Raw genomic sequence first — 12177 nt, forward strand, 5'->3', positions numbered from 1 at the left:
TATTTAAGGTGGTTGAAAACAGGCAAAAACAAAACAAAACAAAAATCCCTCCCATACATGGGTACAAATCATAGAAACATTAGAAAAGAATAAAGGACCAAGCTATAAATCCATTTAAAAATGAGGCGGGAAAGAAGGGAAAGGAGAGCACGGGAAGAAATAGCTTTGCCAGAAAATCGAACTTTTGCAATTTAGCCCAAAATGTAACTTCCAAATTCTTGGCAGAAAAGGTAAGAGAAAAAGTAATGCCAGTAAAAATGAGGGGGAAGTGTAAATCCAAAAGCCATTTGGAAGGAAGAATTCCTAGAACTTGACTGACTCCTCCGTCTCAAAGGATGCATCATCAAGCACGGTCCTGTTTTACCAAGATAATCAGGGATTGTGTGTGATGACTGTGCAAATTACTGCATACACAAGAAACTCTCTCCGAAAAGTACCAGATTAACATTTCATTCAGTAGCTGTTTTTCACAGACTACCGTGTTAAAGGAGTTTAAGATATTCCTATCCCCCAAATCTTCATTTTGCTTTTTTAAAGATGATACTCTGAGAAATTTTTCTTCAGCAGTTTTACACATTGGTTTTTGTTCATTTTAGTTTCAGCCTATGGGGACTGTGTGCCGAGAAGCAGTAAATGATTGTGATATTCGTGAATCATGCTCAGGAAACTCAAGCCAGGTAATTTACAGAATAATCACTCTACACCAGATGGGAAAAAGTAGGCGTATTTTCAGTGCCCTGACCCCCAGATGACACGGGAATGGACAAGATGCTCGTGTCTCTCTCTCATATAAATTCTTACTCTCCTTTTATTTATTTTTCAGGAATTTAAATTTCAGTCTTCAAAGCTTGAGCAGATGTTCAGCATAATTTTGCCTTCACATTGAACAAAGCCAAGATTGCATGCATGCCTTTTTTGTTTTAAGTAGAGAGTAAAATTCATTGGCTTTTTATCTATTTAGTGAAGGAGGAAATAACTAATTTTTTTGTTTTTGTTTTAAGTGGAGAATAAAATTCATTAGCTTTTTGTCTAGTGAAGGAGGAAACAACCAGATTCTCTTCAGCTCTTTGAAACAGAAGTCAGCTAAGGCGAGAGACCCTCAGAGCACTGGGTTCTGAAGGAGCCTGTTTCTCTGTCTTGACTCTTGTTTTTCCCAGACAGTTTGCATGACCTCAGTCACTAACAGCTGCTCTTGAATTTCATATTATTTAGTTGTAAATAGAGAAGATGCGGAAGTTGATCAACTTTGGCTAGGGTCCCAGGTTTCGCAGGGTCAGTGTATGTACAGATAATGGAGGGTCATGAAAATAACCCTGAGAGTTAGAACCATGCAAAGTCGTCTTAGTAGTCAATGGAAGAAACTACAGTTGTTCTGTGATTTTTTTAAAAAAAATATATATTTTATTGATTTTTTACAGAGAGGAAGGGAGAGGGATAGAGAGTTAGAAACATCAATGAGAGAGAAACATCAATCAGCTGCCTCCTGCACACTCCCTACTGGGTATGTGCCCGCAACCAAGGTACATGCCCTTGACCGGAATCGAACCTGGGACCCTTGAGTCCGCAGGCCGACGCTCTATCCACTGAGCCAAGCTGGTTAGGGCTGTTCTGTGATCTTTTAAAAAGGTTGTCAGACTCTTCAAAACTCTCTCACTGTTGATTTTAAATGAAGATTGAAATGAAAAGTAACTCATTTATTTAGCACACTAAATTAAAACAGAAAAATTAAGAATTAAAGTATCTTGTTTCTTTTTTTTTAATGTGTTTTTATTGATTTCAGAGAGGAAGGGAGAGAGAGTGAGATAATTAGAAACATCAATGATGAACGAGGAACATCGATTGGCTGCCTCCTGCACACCCCCTGCTGGGGATTGGGCCCGAAATCAGGCATGTGCCCTGACTGGGAATTGAACTGTGACCTCCTGTTTCATAGGTCAATGCTCAACCACTGTGCAACACTGGCCAGGCAGTATTTTATTTCTTTGTAAAAAACTTACCAAGAGTAATGCCACCTCCTTGTAAACCTTAGGAACATCTTTTCCGTACTCCTTTTTAAGTTTAAATCAGCTTTCAACATTTAATCCTTTGAACTTTCAATGTCGTGAACTATCTCCAAGAGATGTCGATGTGAAGTTTTTTGCCAAATAGCACTATCAACATTCCCATAGTCGGTGACTTTTTCTATAACAACATTTACATTTGATTAGAATTTCACTTCATGTCTTCACTTTTCTTTTTCTTTCTTTCTTTTCTTTTTCTGCACTTTTGTCTTTTTTGGTTAGTTTCCTCTTTTGATTATCCAATTTTGTAAAATGTCACATGCTACCTCCCAAAGACAGAGCAGCAACACAACTACACACCTGATTGTCTGTGCATGCACTCAATATACAGATGGCACTGAGTGGCCAGTCACTGAGAGGCTTTGAAAGAGTGACGAGTTAGGTCATTCACCTGTTGTTTACCTAGTGATCACTCAACTGAAGAGCTAGTAGTAAAAGCTTGTGCTTTATGCAATTACTCACAGTTAATATATTATGGTAACTGATATTGGAACTGTGTTGTTGGGGTACCAGTCTTCTTCAACAAGCCTGTGGTACCTGAAATTCATGCACATTGGAGCCATGTGAAGCTAGGACTGCCTGTGTATTTTTTCCTCTAGAAAAGAGGGATTCAGTGGTTGAAAATTTACTTCCCGCTCACATGACCTTTGTTCATGGTTCTTCCTCTTCTTTGTTTTTATGTGGTATATCTACCTGAACCATTAAAAATTCTTTATTTTAAAGGTGGTCATCCTAAAAGACTAAAGATTTTTCGTGTAAAAGTATTTTCCTTTCTTATTTAATTAGCATTGCGTTTCTAAGCTAACAGTGGTGATGAGGGTACAATGAAATGGTGGATGTGCACAGAAAGATGTTCTTGCCACATTAGTTGTAACAGCATAAATTGGAGACATAGCAGGTCCTGGAATAACAGTGTTTTGTTCAAAGCCATTTTATTATATAACATTGATGAGATGCTACAGGAACATAAACTCTTATTTATTTCAGTTAGCCTATGGTAAAATTGGTTTCATTTTACATAATTTCTCTTTAAATCACAGAGCCTATCGAGCCTATTAGTACATTGGTTATATGATGTTAGCTCAATGCAATGTATTATAGTTATTAAAAATGATACCTACAAAAAGTTTATTATGATGAGGAAATTCATAAGTAAAGGAAAGAAGCAGAATATAAAATATTATCTATACTTTGACTATACCTATGTTTAAAAAATATCAAAACTTGTAGAAAAAGGTAGAGAAAAAAATGTAACAAAATGTAAAACAAAATATAAAATAGCTGCCTTTTAGGGGTGGGGATTTGAGTAACTTTTGTCTTTTATTTTAATTTTGCATTTTTACGTTATGTAAACTTTTCTCAAATGAGTATATAATTACTATAATGATAGAAAAAAATGTATCATAAATTTAAAAACTCCATAAGAATGCTTTGAAATCTTCTGTACTTACTACAAAGTATAAAGGGGGCGTGTCATAAAGCATGTGTTTTTCTAACATGTGCAAAGAATAGGTCTGCCTGAGAGTCATTTTGAGTGTAAGGGCTGTGTTGCTTCTCACAAAAATGAAGACATAGAGTTATTGCTCCATCCATGCTGGCATCCTCCTTGCTTTTGTTTTATGCTCTTGTTTTTCTTGCTTTGAGGAATAGTGTATCTGTATAGAGCAAGATGCTCTCAAATTTTAGCATTAGCTGAGTCCTTGCTGTCATTTCTTTCTGTCTGCTGCCATGCCGCCCATTGTGTTTGCCGCTGATAGATCAGTACTTTTAGGGGAAAGTGAACCAGTTGTTGTATTTTCTTTTGCTTCCTCTTCTTTGTTTTTATTTTCAGATATTTTAAGACACTAAACATATTTTCCTACTTTATTTTTAAAGTGAAAGCATTAAAGGGATTAGCTCATCCCGATATTTTGTTGCACATTTGGCTCATAGTTCTGTTCTCTTTTCCCAGTGTGCCCCAAATATTCATAAAATGGATGGATATTCATGTGATGGTGTTCAGGTAGGTTAGTTCATTTTTACCTAATTGTTTTGTGTGTGTACCAGCATGAAAGAAATACTGAAATGTTATCACAATAGGAACATTAATTTAAATGTTTCATAATAAATTCTGAAGATAAAAAGCCTTCATAATACTCTTTGACTAGTTCTCCTGGTTCTACTTACCTTTTCAGTTACCTGACATCAGCAGACATTGCATGGCTCATGGGTATGCTTTTCCATTTTAGGGGATTTGCTTTGGAGGAAGATGCAAAACCAGGGATAGACAGTGCAAATACATCTGGGGGCAAAGTAAGTAAACAGTGTGGCCCAGTCATTTCGAAGTGTGCTATCAGGCCAAGGACCATGTGAGCAGGAAGTAAATTTTCAGCCACTTTAAGAGTGAGGGATTCTTCAAACCACCACACGTCTTAGCAGGGGCACTTTTGTGGAAATTAGAGAAGGGCACTTCTGAGAAGACACAGCCCTACACATCTTGGGTAGCTGGCAGTGCCTTTGGATGAGACAGATGGTGTCTGCACTGCCAGGCAGGTGAAGTTCTTGCCAGGTGTGCAGCTTGGAGAGCGGAACAAACGTGGATTTTGCTCCACATATGCTCTCTGCAGCTGAGTGTCCTTAAGCAAAACCTGTACAACCCTATGGGATGGACGTGGACGCTGGCTAGGGAGCTGTAGCCTTGGAACTGTAGCATTTTCGCTAGACTTGTTTTTTCTCCCTCAACTATCTTTCTTGACCTCTAGCTGGCTTTTCTACTTACTGGTGACCTGCTGGAGTGGCTCTGCTATATCAGAGAGAAATTTTAATGTTATTCCCTTTAAAGTTTGTCAAATTTTCATAGGGAATTATATATCAATTATATCTAGAACATATTATTGAAATTATATATTTATATTTAAAATATATTTAAATGTATTTTTTCCAGAACTATTATCTGCCCCTTTGAAAGTAGTTTTTTGTTTTAGAGCAGTGGTTCTCAACCTTCTGGCCCTTTAAATACAGTTCCTCATGTTGTGACCCAACCATAAAAGTATTTTCATTGCTACTTCATAACTGTAATGTTGCTACTGTTATGAATCGTAATGTAAATATCTGATATGCAGGATGGTCTTAGGCGACCCCTGTGAAAGGGTCGTTCGACCGCCAAAGAGGTCGCGACCCACAGGTTGAGGACCGCTGTTTTAGAGTCTTTCAAAAGACAATTATCATGAAAGATAATGACAACCCTTAGTTGTTACAAACTGGCTACAATCCCTTTGGGAGAGGAAGTGTGTGCTCTCTTTGGAATAATTAGAGAAACATTGGGATGGGGGAAAATTTAATCATACAGGTTTGAACTCTGAACAGAGAGTTTTGTTTCCTCCTCTTGAGAATAACCAGTAGCTGACAGCATAACATAGAAAAAGAAAGTATCAACATAATTATTATTACTTTTTACAATATAAACCACCAGTCATCTTTTGATTAGTTTGCAAAAGTCATTTTGATCTAATTATTGGAAAACTTCATCAACCAACCCCAGCTTCAGGAAAAATAATATCTTGACAAAGATGCTGACACGACTTCAAATGTTATTTGACGCTCAGAGATTTGGCATGAATTCAAGTTTTTCTAAAAGCAGAATGAAGTTTTTTGTTTTTTAAAATTTATATATATATAAAATTGATTTCCAAGAGAGAAAGGGAAAGGAAGAGAGAAAGAGAGAGAAAAATCAATTATGAGATAGAATCATTGATCGGCTGCCCCCTACCAGGGATCGAGCCTGCAACCTGGGCATGTGCCCTGACTGGGAATTGAACTGTGACCTCCTGATTCATGGGTTGATACTCAGCCACCTAGCCAGGGGTGGGCAAACTTTTTGACTCGAGGGCCACAATGGGTTCTTAAACTGGACCGGAGGGCCGGAACAAAAGCATGGATGGAGTGTTTGTGTGAACTAATATAAATTCAAAGTAAACATCATTGCATAAAAGGGTACGGTCTTTTTTTTTTTTAGTTTTATTCATTTCAAACGGGCCGGATCTGGCCCACGGCTGCCACACTGGCTGGGGAAGTTGTGTTTTTGTTGTGTTTTGTTTTGTTTTTTTGAAGTGTGTTTTTTTGGTGATAGCTGTTGACAATTAGTAAACAAGGTAGACAGTATACCACTGTTTCTTGACTCTTTAATTTTAGTGCATAACTATTTTAATAAAATTGTCTTTATGATTAATAAAAGTTGTCGAGTGAGCAATGTGTGCTTTATATTTGGCCCTGAGATTAAAGTGTGGATTATTTATTCAAAGAACCATTTGGTAGCATCTTTACCTAATTATTGGCCAAATTCTGAGGAGTATTGTTCTTGGAACCTATAGCTGAAACCTACCAGAGCTAATAGATTTGTTTCCCAAATTTCAAATGAGCAGTCGTGAAAAATGGACTTGAGTCATAGATGTCTAAGGGAGGGAAAACTCCTGTGAACCCTGGGCACACTTTGGAACTGATAGCATTGTAATGAAGGAGTCTTTAAATGGAATTTCCCTGCAAACATGTTGAGCAGCTCGCACGTTGTATCTACCACTGATAGAAAATTCTGTTCTGCTTCAGAGGTGACGGCATCAGACAAATACTGCTATGAGAAACTGAATATTGAAGGGACCGAGAAAGGCAACTGTGGGAAAGACAAAGACACATGGATACAGTGCAACAAACGGTGAGGTGGACAAGTCAGCCCCAAGCTTATCCCTTAGTTAATGACAAACATTATTTTCTAAGCCAGCAGGACTTTTCTCTTTTCTGCATCCCATGAAGCAGTGTGCTGCCTTCCATCTCTTCCCACTGTTCCAGTCTCATCTTTGCAGAAGCCTCACACATCTTAACATGTATGCTCACCTCTCTCCTAAGGCCTAGGTCATGCTTATAGCTGCCTCAGGACTTTCTCACCTAGAAGATATTTGAGAGCATCTCAAAAGCAAAAAAATTAAATAAAATAAAGCCACCAGAATATACATACTCACTTAACTGGTTCTGATTTTCCAAAGGTCTTAATACCTCACTGTCCTTCTGATTAGAAGCCTAGAATGATCCTGGAGTCCACCTTCCCTCTGGCACATTGTCCAAATGCAAGTTATGTCCATTCCTCCCTTTTACTCCCCCACCATTTAACTCATCCTTTCATTTCTATTCCTGTAGCATTAAGGACCCCACTAAGACCTACACTAACTCTTCAGCTATTACAAAGGCCTCTAAATAGGTTTTCTTTATGCCTGCAGTCTCTAACAGGCTGCCCTCAGGATACTCTACTGACTCTTTTTGACCATGTCAACTCTTTGTTCAAATTTCACTGGTTCCGCATAGCTAATTACTCCTAAGAATAATATCCAACATGGATTGAATGCGCACTGTATACTACACATTATATTATTCTTTACATGAGCTATGTCATTTGGTCTTTATGTCAGTTCTGATTTTATGGAAGAGGAAACTGAGGCATAGTTTACTAATTTGACCAAGATCATATAATGAAGATATAATAGCAGCAGAATTGGAATTCAGGCAGTCTGATTTCAGAACTCTATTTTAACTACTTTGTAGAATGTCATACTATTTTGTTTAACAAACACAATGGAAACTTAGCTTGGCATTGTACCTCCTCCACAATTTGCCCCCAAACCTCCATTTTTGTGTGTTTTCTTCTCCACTCTTCCAAAGTCTAGCATGCCTTTCATCCCTAATATGTGCACTGTTTTGTGCTAACTCTGTGCCTGTGCTTGTGCTATTCATTCCTCTGGAAGCACTCTTTATACCCACTTCATGACGAGGCAAAAATTTATCCATTCTTCAGAGATCTGCTGGGACAAAACTTTCTCTATAAATTATTTCTGGACTTCATCTAGATTTTGGTGCACCAATGAGTTTCAGATTTTTCTAAATCAGAGGGGACATGTTTTAAGTCTGGAATAAACTAATTTGGGCTTATTTTATTTTTCTTGTAACATAAACAAATAGTATAGTTGATGAAAAACAAATGCTAAAATGAGATAAGATTATTGTTCTCACTGCGCATGGTTGTGAAGTAAATACTTGGTATTCTTTTAACACAGAAATGAATAATTTCCCCTTTCTCCTCAGAATTCCCACAGCCCTTTGTACTGTTCTTATGGCCCTTGTCCCCAACTCTGTGCTCTATAGTTGTTTATGTATGTGACTTCTTTTTTCATCCAGCGTCTAATTTCCTTGAGGATAAAAATCATGTCTAATTTTCTTTATATATCCTAAAGTACTTCGTAAGCTACATACACAGAAAGGACACTAAAAAATGTTGACTATATTTTTCTATGTTAAGAAGAATTTTTATTTATGACAGGCATTTAAAAATGATGATATGTTTAAACATTATTTTTTAGAAATGAATTAATACATTTTTTTCCTGTGTTGATGATAGATACAAGTCCTAATTTTTTCCTTTTCTTTGCCTGATAAAGCCCAATATTTTCATATGTGCTCTTAAAGGCCTACTAATCAGTCTTCACAAGATACTGATTAGAATATGGTTTATCATTATCTACATTAATAATTAAAATGTGTTAGATACAGAGATCATGTAAGGTAGTATTTAACACCAGTGAAAATATTTTACAAGTTAAATTAGAATTGTATGTGATATTGGAAAAGTAGAGAAATACATTGAGCCTATGTTGTCCAGAATCTATACAGTGTATGTGTGAGTGTGTGTGTGTGTTTGTGTGTGCATGCATACGTATGTAATTTCTTTTTTAATTATGGGGCAACAAGTTGAGGAAAGAGCTGTATTCCAAAATAATAATCATCCAAAGGTCATTCATTCACTTATTAAATATTAAAAAACGTGTTTTAGCACATCCAGTGACATGTTATAGAGAGAGAGAGTCATATATAAAATAAGTCTTTTTGATGGGTGATTTCCTTTCTATGAATATTTGAACTAGTGGGCATTAAAGAAAAAGCTAGAGGGTAGTTGAGATTTTGGTGCACCAATAAGAGTTTCAGATTTTTGTAAATCAGAGGGACATGTTTTAAGTCTGGAATAAACTAATCTGGGCTTATTTTATTTTTCTTGTAACATAAACAAATAGTATAGTTGATGAAAAACAAATGATAAAATGAGATAAGATTATTGTTCTCACTGCACATGGTTGTAAAGTAAATATTTGTTATTCTTTTAACACAGGGATGTGCTTTGTGGCTACCTTTTGTGTACCAATATTGGCAATATCCCACGGCTTGGAGAACTCGATGGAGAAATCACATCTACTTTAGTTGTGCAGCAGGGAAGAACATTAAACTGCAGGTAAATATCGCTGATCATTCCATGAGAACATTAGTCATCTCCTGAGAATGCAGTTCAGGATTAATTCTGTTTTCAGTTCATATGCATATTAAGCCAAAAAAGAATCTCACCCATAGAGATGACTGAGTAAATCCGGACAGAAAATAGACAAAAACAGGGTAAGATTTAGGGTTTAATTTGAATTTTATTCTTATGAAGGAAAAAGAATGTGAATTTTGGGGTAAAATCATATGTATGTTCTTTAGCTCTCTTCTGAGATTCCACTAAAATGACACTCAATGATTTTTTAAAAAATTCATATATTCACAGGGAGGCAGAGAAAAGGAGAGGTGATGATAGCATCTTGGAATGTGGAAAGCACATGGATGTGTGACAAATGAGTATAAAAATTAAGAAAGCTAATTGGAGAACTAAGCCAATATATACTGTAAAAAAACTAAAAATATGGGCAACGCCATTTACTATGGAAGAGGGAATAAAGGATTAAGGGATAGGGAAGGGCTAAATACAATTTATTAAAGAAGCACTAAAAGATTACTTCCCTGACTCAGCTACAGTGGGTATTGCTCATCCCCCCAGGGAAGATATGAGCTTCACATCCTGAAATAGTAAAATAGAAGGCGTCCAGATTGAAGAACAACAGGCAATATTGATATCAAGGTTGTATGAAGTGGTCCAGTTTCACTGATGTTCAGTCAGAAAGCCCTTAAGTTTCCAAACATCTGTCTATTCCCACACCTCAAATATGAGCAGATTATCAGCTACGTGAAGAAAGTCTCTAACATGAAAAAAAAAGAAAGAGATAAAAACAACCAACTAGAAAAACAAGCACCTATCAATTTTTAGGAGTGATAAGGTACCCCTATCATGAAACAAGAATAGAGTGTTGTTTTTCAAAATGAAGACCATTCAGAGAAGGAAAACATACTATTGGAAATTAAAAATATGATGGCTGAGATTAAACTCAGTAGTTGAAATTATTTTCCAGAAAATAGGGCAAAAGAGGGAAAGAAATTAACCTAGAGAAGAGCTCATCAAATTAGAATAGAAATAATAAAGAAATAATAGAGAAAACAGCAGGGAGAAAATTGTCAATGAGTAACTCAAGAGTATTGTCTAGAACTGATGAACTTGAATTTCTTTATTGATGGGCTCACCAAGTGCCAGGTACAATGAGTGAAATTAGAGGTACATTTAAACATATCATCATGAAATTTCAGAACCTTAGGCCAAAATATTTTTTTCAATGTTTCCAGAGAGGAAGGGGAAAAAAAGATCAGGCATTAGGATCTATAATCAGGAGCCCTGGGAGCCAGAATACAATGGAGAAAATGTCTTCCAAACTAGAGTTTTGTACCCAGACAAAATATCAGTCAAGGGTGAGGATAGAAATGACTCTTCTAGATATGCAAGTTCCCCCCAAATTTACTCCCTTAAACCTTTTCTCGAGAAGCTACTGGAAATTGTACTGCACCAAAATGAAGGAGTTAGCTAAGAAAGAAAAAGGCAGGAAATTTAGGAATTAAGATCCCCACCTTGAGGGATACCCTCCAGTGAATGGTGACGGGAAATCCAGGATGCGCAGCTGTGCACCAGGTGCAGAGGACAGCCTGATCAGATGGACGCAGAGGAAGTCCAGATGGGAACTCCAAGAGAGAGTCCACAGGAAGATGAAGTGATGTTTAGATGCATCTTGCATGGAGATTTTGACATTTAAAGAACTAAGTTATCTATTTGACTCTTTAAACTCTTTGCATCTATAGTTTTCATAAAAGCAAATAAAAATAATGGAGCTATTGACATGGTACCATATAGATAAATTGATTATAAACATACATTTTCAGTATCTATTATTTTTTTAATCCCTACATTATATGCAGGCTTGCTATATTGAATAGTGAAGGTACAATAGTTAAGCCATTCTCAAATGTAATTTGTAAATATAGCAATCGTTTTGGGAAATGTAAACTAAAATCAATTCTTATTTTGTTCAAAACATGTTTGAAATCTTAAAACTATGTACTTATCAAATCAAATACTAGTAATAATGGCTTATTTGACTTGTACATGATATCCCAGGCCAAATGATAAAGCTATTTAAATTCAAGCATTGTCATAATAATTATATTGAAATCCTAAAATATGTTAGTATCCCTGAATAGAGTTAGATCAAAAGATTAAATTGCTTTCTCCATTTATCAGAAAAACTCCTATGTTACCATTTTTATTAGATAATAAATAGAAAATAGAGGACATGATATTGCCTACTTTTTAGTGTTTATGCACATTCTCAAAATGAATGTGAATGAATGGAATCCCATTTTCTTCTCTCCATTTATTTTCAGTGGTGGGCATGTTAAGCTTGAAGAAGATGTAGATCTTGGTTATGTGGAAGATGGGACACCTTGTGGTCCCCGAATGATGTGCTTAGGACACAGGTGTCTCCCTGTGGCCTCCTTCAACTTCAGTACTTGCTTAAGCAATAAAGAAGGCATTGTTTGTTCAGGAAATGGAGTGAGTATTCAGTACCTCACCATGGGGAGTTACTCATTTCTTTTGTATCAGAAATAGATAAGACCCTAAACTGCTTATTTCTGTAATAATGCAAACCATGCTTGTCCATATTTCTAAGCAGGTATGTAAACAGTTATTTTGTCATAGTCATTTGAATATTTCTGTCGTGTCATCTGCAAAAGCCTGGGAATAAGAAACAGTATAACTTCCTAACCAAATGCTTGCCTCTTCCTTTCTCATTATATTAGTGGGATCTCATTTGCTATAACACCAGTTGTCTGCAAGTGATCTAAGAGACAA

At 36.3% G+C, this 12177-nt stretch overlaps 1 protein-coding gene across 10 annotated transcripts in view; it reads left to right on the forward strand.

Moving 5' to 3' along the window:
* The window catches only part of ADAM22 (ADAM metallopeptidase domain 22), a 184783-nt gene that overhangs the window by 138592 nt on the left and 34014 nt on the right, over positions 1 to 12177 (forward strand). For all 10 annotated transcript variants that reach the window (XM_059712222.1, XM_059712223.1, XM_059712224.1 and 7 more), the window contains exons 18-23: positions 597 to 677; positions 4012 to 4062; positions 4289 to 4352; positions 6642 to 6747; positions 9244 to 9363; positions 11709 to 11877. In XM_059712222.1, coding sequence (XP_059568205.1) covers positions 597 to 677; positions 4012 to 4062; positions 4289 to 4352; positions 6642 to 6747; positions 9244 to 9363; positions 11709 to 11877 — 591 coding nt within the window. The remainder of the gene's footprint in view (positions 1 to 596; positions 678 to 4011; positions 4063 to 4288; positions 4353 to 6641; positions 6748 to 9243; positions 9364 to 11708; positions 11878 to 12177) is intronic.

Source organism: Myotis daubentonii, chromosome 10 (assembly GCF_963259705.1).
Source record: "Myotis daubentonii chromosome 10, mMyoDau2.1, whole genome shotgun sequence".
NCBI lineage: Eukaryota > Metazoa > Chordata > Mammalia > Chiroptera > Vespertilionidae > Myotis > Myotis daubentonii.